We start from the raw sequence: 15,775 nt of genomic DNA on the forward strand, positions 1-15,775 counted from the left end.
AAATTCCAGTGCCACTCACAAGAATTGTAGCATCCCCTTTTCGTACAGTCCAACAACAGCTGGCCCAGTTACATAATATGTGCGGCTTAGGCACGCACATATACATGAGTGAATGCAAGGCATACTTGATCTTCAGCGATACAGGTTACACTGAGAATGCCAGTATAAAAAAACTTTAACATTGGTAGAAATATACGCCACACTGTGAATCCACACCAAACAAGAATGACAAACACATTTTGGGAGAACATCCGCACCGTAACACAACATAAAAACAACAGAACAAATACCCAGAACTCTTTGCAGCAGTAACTCTTCCGGGACGCTACAAGGTGTGTGTGTGTGTGTGTGGGGGGGGGGGGGGGGGGGCAGCGGGGTTTGGAGGTAGCGGGCGTGTATATTGTAGCGTCCTGGTGTTGTGCCGGATAATGCACCCCTGGCGTAGAATGGACCCCCTGACGGGAGTGTTATATCAACTAAAGCCCACACTTAAAGTTTCCACGTGCAAGATTGAATCTATTTGAAAAAGTTATTTAATAAGAAGCAAACAGTGCAAAAACAATAATGTTCATGTTGGAGGAGTTGTGAATGAATGAAATATGAAATCCGTGCTGCAGTCTGCAGGTGTACCTAATGTTGTGGCCCAGCAGCGACTGCAGCACGGATTTCATATTTCATTCATTCACAACTCCTCCAACACGAACATTATTGTTTAAATAGATTCAACCTTGCACGTGGAAACTTTAAGTGTGGGCTTTAGTTGATATAACACTCCCGTCAGGGGGTGCATTCTACGCCGGGGGTGCATTAACCGGCACAACACCTGAAGAGTTAGTACTGCAAAGGGTTCTGGGTATTTGTTCTGTTGTGTTTATATTGTGTTACGGTGTTCTCCCAAAATGTGTTTGTCATTCTTGTTTGGTGTGGATTCATAGTGTGGCGCATATTTCTAACAATGTTAATGTTGTGTATACGGCCACTCTCAGTGTAAACTGTATCGCTGAAGATCAAGTATGCGTTGCATTCGCTTATGTGTGCGTACAGGAGCCGCTCATATCTTGTGACTGGGCGGGCACGTTCTTAGAAGGAATGAAAAGCGGATGTGACGACAACTCGTAGAGGACGTTAAAATCAGTGCCTGTAGGGCACACCCCCAAGACTGTGGAATACTAGATATACTGACTGATGAACACCTCGTTCGATAATGAAGGTTGCCTCAGCTCAAAGCCTGAGCCCCGACATTAATGAACTAGCATCCAAGAAAAGATGGCAGGTATCTGGCTTGGGCACATCAGATTAGATCAGTGTGTTGCAAACTGAGCCGTTTAAAGTCCTGAATGGTTGGTTTATTCATTATTTTATTTTCAAATTTATTAGCCTGTGGAAAATGTTAATGTTGATATTTACCTCAGAAGTCTGCAAATAGAAAAGAGGCATTACATTTTTATTTAAATTGTATTTGTTATGCCATTTATATTTTTTTATTTTTATTATTATTATTTGAAACTCGATTTTGCATGTCACTATAAAGTTATATAAGCCTTGCTCGCTCAATATTTAATGCAAAACTTGTTTGGGTCCCTATTAAAAGGTTAATTTGTTCAACCTTGGCCCGCGGCTTTGTTCAGTTTTAAATTTTGGCCCACTCTGTATTTGAGTTTGACAACCCTGCCTTAGTCCAATCAATAGTACCATTATTGCGTGTCAAGGGAAACATTTACAGTTTGGAAAACCTTGTTACATTGTTTAATGCATCCAGCGGGGCATCACAACAAAATTAGGCATAATAATGTGTTAATTTCATGACTGTATGTATCGGTATCGGTTGATATCGGAATCGGTAATAGAGAGTTGGACAATAACGGAATATCGGATATCGGCAAAAAAGCCATTATCGGACATCTCTAGTATTCAGTTATAATTTTTAGAGCGCACCAAGATATTAAGTTCTGTACACAATATCAGTTTGCATGCAAATATTCAATCACTGCTGCATTATCTCATACAATAAATTGTGTATCTCAAGCACGTCTGCAAAAGTTGACCAATCAGCTGTGCGTTCCGTGTCGCTGCGAAGCTAACATTTTTGGGAGGTGCATGTCAGGGTCTACGTATGCAGGGGGAGTGTCGCTTACGCAAACTAGGTGAGGCGAGAGTACATTTCAGCCTTATCACTCTTCACAAGAAGCTAAATATCTAGTCAACGACAGCTGCGGTTGCTCGTTCAGGAGCCAGTGCCCCTTAGGATTTTGGGAGAGAATCGCAAGTCACGTGCCAGCCCCCGCGGATGATCTATAAATGCATCAAGGCGCGGTCAGAGGGGACGGAAGCTACGTGACGTGAGAGTATATCCCAGTCTTTGGACGAAAAGTGACCGAACAGTTCTTGGCAACACCATTTTGAATACAGTAAATGGATATAAATTATATATGATTATTTCTACCGTTTCATCCACAGTTTACTATTGGTAAAAACAGCAAATCAAAGCAAAAGGTGAATGATATTCATTTGAAAACGCTTTTTACCGACTTGAGTACATCCCTGAAGATGACTTTGAAGTGCGAGCCGTCACAAAAAGGAGAGTTTTTAGTCTGCTTGCAGGCACACAGCATGACAGTCTTGTCTTTGTCAGGAGTGAATCGAAGTGGAGAAATACTCGGCGCTTCAGTCTTGTGAGCTCCATCGCAGTAAGGCTGTGGGAAAACAAGAGGGAGATTGTGAAATTGCAAGTGTTACCAGCAGGTGGGAGTCACATATGTGCAGACTGGAGGTGCAAAGCACAGACATTTCATGATTTACATTGCAATTACACAAACCAAATGAACAAAGACAAAAAATCACAGGAACCACACTAACAGAGGACGAAACAACTTACATTTATAGAAACAGGAAAGGGAATGTACCAAAACACAGATTGACAGCTAAGTCAACCAATCATTTTGTCCATGTCCACAGCGTCCTTATTTCCTCATTCGGCTTCAATTAAATGTTCCAACGAGTGCCAAATTATTCAATATTTAACACAATAAATAAACTGCCAAGATTACAACATCTGGCAACATAATTGCAGCAATTATACATGTAAATAAAACTCAAACTGTTTGATTAAGCTGGCGACAAGAGAACAAATTGTGAGAACATATCGTACAAAACCCAAAACCAGTGAAGCTGGCACGTTGTGAAAATCGTAAATAAAAACAAAATACAATGATTTGCAAATCTTTTTCAACCTATATTTAATTGAATGCACTGCAAAGACAATATATTTAATGTTCGGACTGATAAACTTTTTTTTTTTTTTTGCAAATGTTATCTCATTTGGAATTTGATGCCTGCAACATGTTTCAAAAAAGCTGGCACAAGTGGCAATAAAGACTGAGAAAGTTGAGGAATGCTCATCAAACACTTATTTGGAACATCCCATGGGTGAGCAGGCTAATTGTGAACAGGTGGGTGCCATGATTGGGTATAAAAGCAGCTTCCATGAAATGCTCAGTCATTCACAAACAAGAATGGGGCGAGGGTCACCACTTTGTGAACAAATGCGTGAGAAAATTGTCAAACAGTTTAAGAACAACATTTCTCAACGAGTTATTGCAAGGAATTTAGAGATTTTCTGAAAAATCATCAAAAGGTTGAGAGAATCTGGAGAAATCACTGTACGTAAGCAGAGAGGACAAAAAAACGATTCCTCAGGCGATACTGCATCAAAAAAACGACATCAGTATGTAAAGGATATCACCACATGGACTCAAGAACACTTCAGAAAACCACTGTCAGTAACTACAGTTTGTCGCTACATCTGTAAGTGCAAGTTAAAACTCTACCATGCAAAGCAAAATCCATTTATCAACAACACCCAGAAACGCCGCCGGCTTCGCTGGGCCCGAGTTCATCTAAGATGGACTGATGCAAAGTGGAAAAGTGTTCTGTGGTCTGACGAGTCCACATTTCAAATTGTTTTTGCAAACTGGAAACTCCAGACCCAAGAGGAAAATAACCATCCAGACTGTTATAGGTGCAAAGTTGAAACATGTTGCCATCCAAGCAACGTCTATTTCATGGACGCCCCTTTTTATTTCAGCAAGACAATGCCAAGCCACATTCTGCATGTGTTACAACAGCGTCGCTTCTTAGTAAAAGAGTGCGGGTACTAGACTGGCCTGCCTGGAGTCCATACCTGTCTCCCTTTGAAAATGTGTGGCGTAATATAAAGTCTAAAATGCAACAACGGAGACCCCCGGACTGTTGAACAACTTAAGCTGTACATCAAGCAAAAATGGGAAATAATTCCAGCTCAAAAGCTTCAAAAATTGGTCTCCTCAGTTCCCAAACGTTTACTGAGTGCTGTTAAAAGGAAAGGCCATGTAACACAGTGGTAAAAATGCCCCTGTGTCAACTTTTTTGCAGCAACACAGCCATTAAAGTCTAAACTAATGATTATTTGCAAAAAAAAATTACGTTTCTCAGTTCGAACATTAAGTATCTTGTCTTTGCAGTCTATTCAATTGAAATTAAGTTAAAAAGGATTTGCAAATCATTGTATTCTCCTTTTATTTACGATTTACACAACGTGCCAACTTCACTGGTTTTGGGTTTTGTAAACGTCATAGGCTCCAGCACCGCCGCGAACCCGAAAGGGACAAGCGGTAGGAAATGGATGGACGGATGGCTATTCTTAATCACTGTACAGGACTGCAATAATGCTGACTGTTCTAAACTGTGTTCTCCTCATGGACTGTTATTGCTTTTTCCTGGATTCACTCCCACCTTTGGAAAGACTTGTTTGGCCATAAATAGTCTCGCACGACCCAATGGACCTTTTTGTTTCATGGACTATAAAAACAAAGAATAATTTTTGATTGAGGCTCTTTCCTTTTGGCAGCATCCATCCATCCACCCATTTCTACCACTTATTCCTTTTGGCAGCATGCGTTAGCTAATTGCTTATTGAGACTGAACCTGTAATTTTCACCTGTGACCTTTGTTGAACAAGTAAACCTGGCTTACGACTGTTCAATAAAAGAACACGGTTAGAGTCTAACAATTAGTGACATATAAAAGGAGGGACCTAGTTTATAATGGGTGTAATCAAACCTATTGATGCCAAGTGCTTTTGTTGTTACCACTACATGGAGGACGCGAACTATACCTTCTTGGGTTTAAATGACATTTTTAAAAATATATGTGTGCTCTTAAAAGTAATAATTTCATTTAGTAGAAAATATGAATTGCCCATGTCAACTTGCGACTGAGAAACAACCTAAAATGATAGTGACGGGGTTGTTTACAGCAAATGTGTTTATATATGTGACAGCCTATGAACAGTAGTTACTGTGAGCACATACAAATATGTACTCACTAACTATTTTGTTTTTGCTTCTTTTGGTTTTTGACACTGTAAATTATTTTGTCTTTTGTTAAATAATTTTCTTTAATTATAATTTATTTTATCAAATGTAAAAGTGTTTTGCTCTTCCAGGCAACCATACCTTTCGAAAGTTGAACCTTCTTTACCATGGTTTGGTCTTCAATCACAAGGCACGTTTAAAGACACACTCCAGTCTTACCTAAATGTGTTTGTGTTCATCCAAAAATATAACCTAAGCTTTCCAGTGTCAGTGGAGCTCATTGTGCTTTACCTCAATGAGTAAGATTTTAAATGTGTGTGTTGATTATAGGTGAAACCCGTTTAGGGCAGTCTTGTTTATGCCAACTTATCAAGTCCTGGTCCTCTGTGTTCTTCCTATTGCTAAAGACGTTGTCAGTGAGTAGTTGACCTGTCTTGTCGTCATTAAATGTAATGACCAAAGAGGTCAATTCTATTAAAAAATATGAGTGTTTAAGTAGACTATGTTGTCATATTGTAAACTTCATGACTAAGCAGCGCAAAACCACAACAGCATTAAAAAACACAAATGATATGTGGTCCTGTAATGTAAGTAAGTATATTTTATTTATAAAGCGCTTTTCACAGATAAAATAACAAAGCGCTGCACAAAACATAGGTGAATTAAAACAACAATTAAATTACAAACCCTGTTTCCATATGAGTTGGGAAATTGTGTTAGATGTAAATATAAACGGAATACAATGATTCGCAAATCCTTTTCAACCCATATTCAATTGAATGCACTACAAAGACAAGATATTTGATGTTCAAACTCATAAACTTTTTTTTTCTTGCAAATAATAATTAACTTAGAATTTCATGGCTGTAAAGTAGTTGGGAAAGGGCATGTTCACCACTGTGTTACATGGCCTTTCCTTTTAACAACACTCAGTAAACGTTTGGGAACTGAGGAGACACATTTTTTAAGCTTCTCAGGTGGAATTTTTCCCATTCTTGCTTGATGTACAGCTTAAGTTGTTCAACAGTCCGGGGTTCTCCGTTGTGGTATTTTAGGCTTCATAATGCGCCACACATTTTCAATGGGAGACAGGTCTGGACTACAGGCAGGCCAGTCTAGTACCCGCACTCTTTTACTATGAAGCCATGTTGATGTAACACGTGGCTTGGCATTGTCTTGCTGAAATAAGCAGGGGCGTCCATGGTAACGTTGCTTGGATGGCAACATTTGTTGCTCCAAAACCTGTATGTACCTTTCAGCATTAATGGCGCCTTCACAGATGTGTAAGTTACCCATGTCTTGGGCACTAATACACCCCCATACCATCACAGATGCTGGCTTTTCAACTTTGCGCTTATAACAATCCGGATGGTTCTTTTCCTCTTTGGTCCGGAGGACATGACGTCCACAGTTTCCAAAAACAATTTGAAATGTGGACTCGTCAGACCACTTTGTATCAGTCCATCTTAAGTGAGCTCAGGCCCAGCGAAGCAGACGGCGTTTCTGGGTGTTGTTGATAAACGGTTTTTGCCTTGCATAGGAGAGTTTTAACTTACACTTACAGATGTAGCGACCAACTGTAGTTACCGTGGGTTTCTGAAGTGTTCCTGAGCCCATGTGGTGATATCCTTTACACACTGATGTCGCTTGTTGATGCAGTACAGCCTGAGGATCGAAGGTCACGGGCTTAGCTGCTTACGTGCAGTGATTTCTCCAGATTCTCTGAACCCTTTGATGATATTACGGACCGTAGATGGTGAAATCCCTAAATTCCTTGCAATAGCTGGTTGACAAAGGTTTTTCTTAAACTGTTCAACAATTTGCTCACGCATTTGTTGACAAAGTGGTGACCCTCGCCCCATCCTTGTTTGTGAATGACTGAGCATTTCATGGAATCTACTTTTACACCCAATCATGGCACCCACCTGTTCCCAATTTGTCTGCTCACCTGTGGGATGTTCCAAATAAGTGTTTGATGAGCATTCCTCAACTTTATCAGTATTTATTGCCACCTTTCCCAACTTCTTTGTCACGTGTTGCTGGCATCAAATTCTAAAGTTAATGATTATTTGCAAAAAAAAAATGTTTATCAATTTGAACATCAAATATGTTGTCTAGTAGCATATTCAACTGAATATGGGTTGAAAATGATTTGCAAATCATTGTATTCCATTTATATTTACATCTAACACAATTTCCCAACTCATATGGAAACGGGGTCTGTACATTTTAAAGTATTTATCGGCCGATATTATGTATTTCCCCCGCGGGATAATATGAATTTCTCTTCCGTAATCTTTTTGTTTTCTCCGTGTGTCTGATTTGCGGCTTTTCCGCCGAAATTGTGCCCTTATTTGGGGAATTAAGGGCGTTTACCTATGCAAATTACGGAATTAAGGGCGTTTACATATGCATATTGGGGAAATAAGGGCGTGTTTATATGCAATTTATGAAAGACACGCACGCGCTAACCATTTGGCATTCAGCAACTTAAGAACAGCAGGTGGGAACAATTTGGCCATTTAAGAACACGTCTTGAATTTGAATGGACTCCTCTTAGGAAATTACTTAGGAAGAAAGATAAGAGGAAAAGTTAGGAACTTATTGCTGAATGGGGCCCAATGTCCACAGGGCTCAATGTGGGTTTCATCTTGCCTACTAAAACCTGAAATTCTGTAGGCTGACAGGAATGAAGGAAGACCATGAGCACACAGGGGCTGATGAAGTGCACTAACTATCCAAGGAAGGACTTATACTTCAAGTTCAAAAGATTTTCGATCAGTGTCAGAGCTTGGTCCGCATTGCCGGCAGTAAGTCGGACACGTTTCCAGTGAGGTATGGACTCCGCCAGGGCTGCTCTTTGTCACCGATTCTGTTCATAACTTTTATGGACAGAATTTCTAGGCGCATTCAGGGCGTTGAGGGGATCTGGTTTTGTGGCTGCAGGATTGGATCTCTGCTTTTTCTCTGCATTATCATTTCTTTAAATATGCACCTAATTGTGTGGCTTTCCACAAACTGATTTGCAACTTTTGGAAACTGCTGCCGTGAATTCAGGCGTTTAAAACAAGACTGTTAAAACCTGGAGTGACGTAAGATTCAAAACAAACAGGCAACTAGCTGACGGTTTTCCATGAGATATGTCCTGCACATTGTCGCTCAGACAAACCTGTTTCTTGCTGTGTCCACATGCACACCAGGCATAGCGTTTCCCAGCACGCACCTTGACCCTGGAAGGCAGCCGGGCTGCACAGACGGGTTGCGTCGACTGAAGACGACGCTGTACCTGGAATGGATGACAGCTGAGATCAGCAGTAGAACTGCTCGTTGGAATTAGAATATGCAATTCCAATAGCAATTGTGTGAAAGCCCAAAGCTGGAGCTGAACTGAAATGCAGAAGGAATGTAGAGTATTGTAATATGTTTGAATATTGAAGAATGTTAGCTGAAATACTAGTGGGATATAGAAGGAAGGATAGAAGCAGTTTAACTGTCTAATGGAGGGGTCGGGAACCCAAAATGTTGAAAGAGACCGCAAATACAAAAAAGTAATCGGTCTAGAGCCGCATAAAATTAAAAAACTTACATAAGTGTTATAATGATGGCAACACGTGATGTAAGTGTCTATATTAGTTGTATTAGCCTACTATCAAAATTACATTACAAGTCTTATATAAGTGTTATAATGAAGACAACACATGATGTAAGTGGCTAATTAGCAATATCAGCCAACTATCGAAATGACTATGTGTAGCGGGCCGATGCAAATCTTTGTTGACAGAAATGTAATATTTATTCTACACATTTTTACAACATTGGAAAACATTAGTAAAACTTCTCCGAGGGTGAGATAACTCCTGGAAATGACCGTCTTAGAATGGCCAAAGGTATAGACGTGTATGTCCAAGTTAAAGGAAATGACAGGCTGTCTTATTCTAATGGATTTATTACAATCTTTGCAAGCTGGGTAACGTTTGCTGTGGTCTGGAACAACATGGCACACAAGCAACTATCAGAAATGCAGCCAATATTACATACAGACAATGTGTCATGAAACATGGAAAAATAAACTAAATACACAGAGGATGTAAGTAAAGGATATTAAATGAGCTCAAATATACCTACAAACGAGGCATAATGATGCAATATGTACATACAGCTAGCCTAAATAGCATGTTAGCTTGCAGTCATGCACTGACCAAATATGCCTGATTAGCACTCCACACAAGTCAATAACATCAACAAAGCTCACAGTTTACGGTACAATATTATTACTGTATTAAGGCCACGGTACAATAACAAAAAAACAACAACAAAAATGCTATTGTGTGTAAAATTAAGTGGCAGGAAGGTTTAGTACACTGTAATTACTATTGTTTGTGTTCAATTAATACTGTAATTAAACACAAACATAAACATAATGCCATATATAAGATTCTAATCATATCTTTTAAAGTTAAAGTTAAAAGTACCAATGATTGTCACACACACACACACTAGGTGTGGCGAAATTATTCTCTGCATTTGACCCATCACCCTTGATTACCCCCTGGGGGGTGAAGGGAGCAGTGGGCAGCAGCGGTGGCCGCGCCTGGGAATCATTTTTGATTTAACCCCCAATTCCAACTCTTGATGCCGAGTGCCAAGCAGGGAGGTAATGGGTCTCATTTTTATAGTCTTTGGTGTTACGGCTCAGACTCCTGCCAACGCCGTTCATCCATCTGTGCACTCCAGTGAGTGCACCTCGGGACACGGCCACGGCCGCGCTCAGCCAGGGACGCGCCGCGCGCGTCTCCGCCCAGCAGAAGCCGCCAGCTGCAATCATTTGCCGGCAATCGGCACACCTGCCTGTGATGATCAAGCGGTCTTCTTAAGCCTGGACAACCTTCGGTCGCTCGCGGGAGTATAGTCTTCTTACCCTTGTAAGCATCCCGTGTCTGGCTTCCATCCCGCGAACTCGCGCCTCCCCTGTGACTTCCGTGTTTCCGTTGTGTTCTGATGTTCCTGTTGTCTTCCTGCAGCGCTTCCCGTGTTCTTCCGTGATCCCCTGTTGTTTCCCGTACCTCCCGGACTGCCCTTTTGGATTCTCGACCTCCCGCTTGGAAACGGATCTTGCCTCTTCTCTCCTGCCCTGGATCATCTGCCTGCCCAATGGACTGTCTTCCTGCCTTGTTCCTCCTCTCGCCCAACACAACACTTGGTAACACACACTACAGCTAATCACACATCACATACACTTTTGGATCTAGTTCACACTCCATTTCCTTAGTTTATATTTGTATTGTTTGATTATTATATATATATATATATATATATATATACACACATATATGGTTAATATATATAATAAATCCTTGTACATACAGCCCTCTGGTGTCTGTCGCCGTCACCTCCCCTTAGTCCAACCATTACAGTATACTCCGGCCAATTGATTAGGGACCTGACGGCACAGTTCCTTAGCCCCACCCCCAGTGACTTCAACCCCGCCCCCAGTAAAAAAAGAAAAGAAGAAAAAAAAAAAGACATTTCTCGTTTTTTGTTTTTTTTTCCTTTTTGCCCCTTTTTTTTCAATCCACCCTGGACAATTTTTCTAGCCCACCTCAGCAAAATCTTGGACTGTTTAGCAGTGCTGTAGGGATGGAAGAATTTACCCGCCGCCTGGCCACCCACCTCCCACCCTTAGTGACTGTCCCTCAGTCAGCTGGAAGCGTCTGGCATCCGCGTTCGGAGGGGGGGGATAGTACTAGTCTCTTCCATTTTAGCACTGGTGGCTGTGCTGGTGTGGTGGCGCAGCTGCACCCAGGCAGGCTACCCCCTGCCAGACAAATTCCACCTCTCTTCTGTTTTTCCCAGCCGCAGCCACCAGTCCCCCGGCTAGCCTCCGAGCTAGCACCAGTCCCTCGGCTAGCGTCCGAGCTAGCACCAGTCCCTCGGCTAGCGTCCGAGCTAGCACCAGTCCCTCGGCTAGCGTCCGAGCTAGCACCAGTCCCTCGGCTAGCGTCCGAGCTAGCACCAGTCCCTCGGCTAGCGTCCGAGCTAGCACCAGTCCCTCGGCTAGCGTTCGAGCTAGCACCAGCCCCTCGGCTAGCGTCCGAGCTAGCACCAGCCCCTCGGCTAGCGTCAGAGCTAGCACCAGCCCCTCGGCTAGCGTCAGGGCTAGCACCAGCCCCTCGGCTAGCGTCAGAGCTAGCACCAGCTCCCAGGCTGGCCCCCGCGTCTCCACCAGCTCCCAGGCTGGCCCCCGCGTCTCCACCAGCTCCCAGGCTGGCCCTGACCTCTGCACCTCGGCCAGCAGCGCCGTCTCCACCAGCTCCCCGGCTGGCTCTGACCTCTGCACCTCGGCCAGCAGCGCCGACCTCTGCACCTCGGCCTGCTCCGCCGACCTCTGCACCTCGGCCTGCTCCGCCGACCTCTGCACCTCGGCCTGCTCCGCCGACCTCTGCACCTCGGCCTGCTCCGCCGACCTCTGCACCTCGGCCTGCTCCGCCGACCTCTGCACCTCGGCCTGTTCCGCCGATCTCTGCACCTCGGCCTGCTCCTCAGCTGTCCTCCTCGTCTCCGGCTTTGACGTCTGCTGCTTCCACGCCTCAGACGACATCCACTGCTGCTTCCACGCCTCCGACGTCATCCTCTTCGCCTCCGACGTCTCCTTCTCGTTTCCGGCAAGACGCACCATGGTGCCACTCGCGTCCGCCTTCCCGACGGCCAAGATGGTGGTCATTTCTTGGTCGCCCGTCTCGCCATCTTCAGCGGCGTTCTACTCGCCGCCGCCACCAGACTCGTCCCCGGTGGATTCGGGGACACTTGGGCCGGCGACCCACCACCAGTTCGCCCCTCCGCCCTCCCATGATGTTTGTTCCTGTGCTTTTTGTGGTTCGACCTGTAGGACATCTGGGAGCTGTCCATAAGGAGGGGGGTACTGTTACGGCTCAGACTCCTGCCAACGCCGTTCATCCATCTGTGCACTCCAGTGAGTGCACCTCGGGACACGCCCACGGCCGCGCTCAGCCAGGGACGCGCCGTGCGCGTCTCCGCCCAGCAGAAGCCGCCAGCTGCAATCATTTGCCGGCAATCGGCACACCTGACTGTGATGATCAAGCGGTCTTCTTAAGCCTGGACAACCTTCGGTCGCTCGCGGGAGTATAGTCTTCTTACCCTTGTAAGCATCCCGTGTCTGGCTTCCATCCCGCGAACTCGCGCCTCCCCTGTGACTTCCGTGTTTCCGTTGTGTTCTGATGTTCCTGTTGTCTTCCTGCAGCGCTTCCCGTGTTCTTCCGTGATCCCCTGTTGTTTCCCGTACCTCCCGGACTGCCCTTTTGGATTCTCGACCTCCCGCTTGGAAACGGATCTTGCCTCTTTTCTCCTGCCCTGGATCATCTGCCTGCCCAATGGACTGTCTTCCTGCCTTGTTCCTCCTCTCGCCCAACACAACACTTGGTAACACACACTACAGCTAATCACACACATAGCCACACATCACATACACTTTTGGATCTAGTTCACACTCCATTTCCTTAGTTTATATTTGTATTGTTTGATTATTATATATATATATATATATATATATATATATATATATATATATATATACATATATGGTTAATATATATAATGAATCCTTGTACATACTGACCTCTGGTGTCTGTCGCCGTCACCTCCCCTTAGTCCAACCATTACATTTGGTATGACTCGGCCAGGGTTTGAACTCACGACCTACCGATCACAGGGCGGACACTCTAACCACTAGGCCACTGAGTATGACGACAAAACATCAATTAAAAAATGGATGTCCGCTAACTTCTTGCAACTCAACGCCAAGAAAACGGAAATGCTGATTATCGGTCCTGCTAAACACCGACATTTATTTAATAATACCACCTTAACATTTGACAACCAAACAATTACACAAGGCGACTCAGTAAATAATCTGGGTATTATCTTCGACCCAACTCTCTCGTTTGAGTCACACATTAAGAGTGTTACTAAAACGGCCTTCTTTCATCTCCGTAATATCGCTAAAATTCGTTCTACTTTATCCACTAGCGACGCTGAGATCATTATTCATGCGTTCTTTCTTGATTACTGTAACGTATTATTTTCGGGTCTCCCTATGTCTAGCATTAAAAGATTTCAGTTGGTACAAAATGCGGCTGCTAGACTTTTGACAAGAACAAGAAAGTTTGATCATATTACGCCTATACTGGCTCACCTGCACTGGCTTCCTGTGCACTTAAGATGTGACTTTAAGGTTTTACTACTTACCTATAAAATACTACACGGTCTAGGTCCAGCCTATCATGCCGATTGTATTGTACCATATGTCCCGGCTAGAAATCTGCGTTCAAAGAATTCCGGCTTATTAGTGATTCCCAGAGCCCAAAAAAAGTCTGCGGGCTGTAGAGCGTTTTCTATTCGGGCTCCAGTACTATGGAATGCCCTTCCGGTCAGACCCACTCGACATCCATTGCATTCGTTCTCCCATAGAGGAGGGGTGGTTACCCACATATGCGGTCCTCTCATAGTCATTCACATCGACGTCCCACTGGGGTGAGTTTTTCCTTGCCCTTATGTGGGTTCTGTACCGAGGATGTCGTTGTGGCTTGTGCAGCCCTTTGAGACACTTGTGATTTAGGGCTATATAAATAAACATTGATTGATTGATTGATTGAACACTATTTCTAAGTGCAAAGAATTGTGCAAGAAATGTTATTGGGCCGGCACGCTGTTTGTATGGAGGAAAATCGGACGTGACGACAGGTTGTAGAGGACGCTAAAAGCAGTGCCTTTAAGGCACGTCCCCAATATTGTTGTCCGGGTGGAAATCGGGAGAAATTCGGGAGAATGGTTGCCCCGGGAGGTTTTCGGGAGGGGCACTGAAATTCGGGAGTCTCCCGGGAAAATCGGGAGGGTTGGCAAGTATGACATATGGCCATTAAAAGCCAGTAATTTCCAGGAGTTACCTCACCTTCTGAGTGGCCTTTAAAGTGGCCCTAGTGTGTGAATGTGAGTGTGTATGTTGTCTGTCTTTCTGTGTTGGCCTGTGATGAGATGGCGACTTGTCCAGGGTTTACCCCGCCTTCCGCCCGAATGCAGCTGAGATAGGCTCCAGCGACCCCGTGGTAGAAATGGATGGATAGATGATTAAACAAGTTGAAAAACGTATTCGGGTGTTACCATTTAGTGGTCAATTGTACGGAATATGTACTGTACTGTGCAATCTACTAATAAAAGTTCCATTCAATCATTCATTCATCATTTTTTGCGGCTCCAGACGGATTTGTTTTTTGCATTTTTGGTCCAATATGGCTCTTTGAACATTTTGGGTTGGATGACCCCTGATTTAGCATGTTGATTACTTTATTCAAGAACCCTTAACGATACAATACAAACTGCTCCAATTAGGGATAGTGCGTGTTTGGACAAGAAAGCAGCAGAAAAGAGGCAATGTCAAATAGGTGTACGGTTTTTTGTACACTTACATCATGTTTTGGGGAAAGTAAAGACGCAGGAGAAAACTTTCACGAAGTCATAAAGTGTAAAACACATCTCACCCTCGACGAAGCTGCAGGTAAAAGGAGTGGCGGTCGTCTGAATGTCTGCATACATCGTCTTCCCGACGACACCATGAAACTGACGGTGTTCATGTTCTTCGTGAGAGATGTTGCGGTTTAACACGACAACCTTGAAAACTCTTCAATGGCGATCATTTCAATATGATTGTAATATTTAAATAACCCGCAACAGAGGTGTCGAGTGTCCCATTCCACTTCCGCACTAACTTTATTGAGTGCGCCAGTGCGTTCACACTGAGAGCGAGTACAATACCAAAAGAACCCGGATAATGTACTCGACACGATTCAAACGGCGGCTGCGCAGTAGTGCAGGTCACGACGGGAGAGAGAGAGAGCTCTGCTTGGAGCACACAAGCAGAGCGACGACCCTGTTAAAGGCAATGCATTGATATTAAAAAATAAACCACAACTTGCGATTTTGTCAACCAATTATCATTCGGTTTACGTTACAGTCAACGTTAAAATGTGTGCTATTACTTAATTTTTTTTATTGCCGGTGGCGAGTTGACCACGCCCCGCGCTCCTTGGAGCTCATTTGATTGGTCGCTGCAAAGTCTTTCGGCTGCTCTCGCGGATTTCTCATGCAGTGCGCCACTTTTGCCCCCATCGGTTGCTGAGGGAAAATGAATCGCTGTCTTGTTCTTAAATGGGTTGTACTTGTATAGCGCTTTTCTACCTTCAAGGTACTTAAAGGCGTACTGAAATGATATTTGTATTTATTTAAACGGGGATAGCAGATCCATTCTATGTGTCATACTTGATCATTTCGCGATATTGCCACATTTTTGCTGAAAGGATTTAGTATAGAACAACGACGATAAAGTTCGCAACTTTTGGTCGCTGATAAAAAAA

The 15,775-nt window shown here is 43.7% G+C and overlaps 1 protein-coding gene across 1 annotated transcript; it reads right to left on the reverse strand.

The window, feature by feature from the left end:
• Nucleotides 1-1,014: 1,014 nt before the first annotated feature.
• On the reverse strand, nt 1,015-15,126 carry LOC133617433 (CDGSH iron-sulfur domain-containing protein 3, mitochondrial-like). The gene is made up of 3 exons (XM_061977381.2): nt 14,903-15,126; nt 8,521-8,637; nt 1,015-2,693 (listed from the first exon to the last, which is right to left on the reverse strand). Exons 1-3 carry the CDS (start codon nt 14,993-14,995, stop codon nt 2,505-2,507), a joined length of 399 nt encoding a protein of 132 aa, XP_061833365.1. The 5' UTR covers nt 14,996-15,126; the 3' UTR covers nt 1,015-2,504.
• Nucleotides 15,127-15,775: the final 649 nt, after the last annotated feature.

Source organism: Nerophis lumbriciformis, linkage group LG16 (genome assembly GCF_033978685.3).
Source record: "Nerophis lumbriciformis linkage group LG16, RoL_Nlum_v2.1, whole genome shotgun sequence".
Classification (NCBI taxonomy): domain Eukaryota; kingdom Metazoa; phylum Chordata; class Actinopteri; order Syngnathiformes; family Syngnathidae; genus Nerophis; species Nerophis lumbriciformis.

What these genes read in the sequence shown, in the direction of transcription:
- LOC133617433 (XM_061977381.2), bottom strand. Translation starts at nt 14,995, where the DNA reads ATGAACACCGTCAGTTTCATGGTGTCGTCGGGAAGACGATGTATGCAG. An exon ending in TACCTGCAGCTTCGTCGAGG is followed by an intron (nt 8,638 to 14,902) that starts GTGAGATGTGTT and finishes CATCCATTCCAG; the next exon opens with GTACAGCGTCGTCTTCAGTC. An exon ending in GTGGACACAGCAAGAAACAG is followed by an intron (nt 2,694 to 8,520) that starts GTTTGTCTGAGC and finishes GTTTTCCCACAG; the next exon opens with CCTTACTGCGATGGAGCTCA.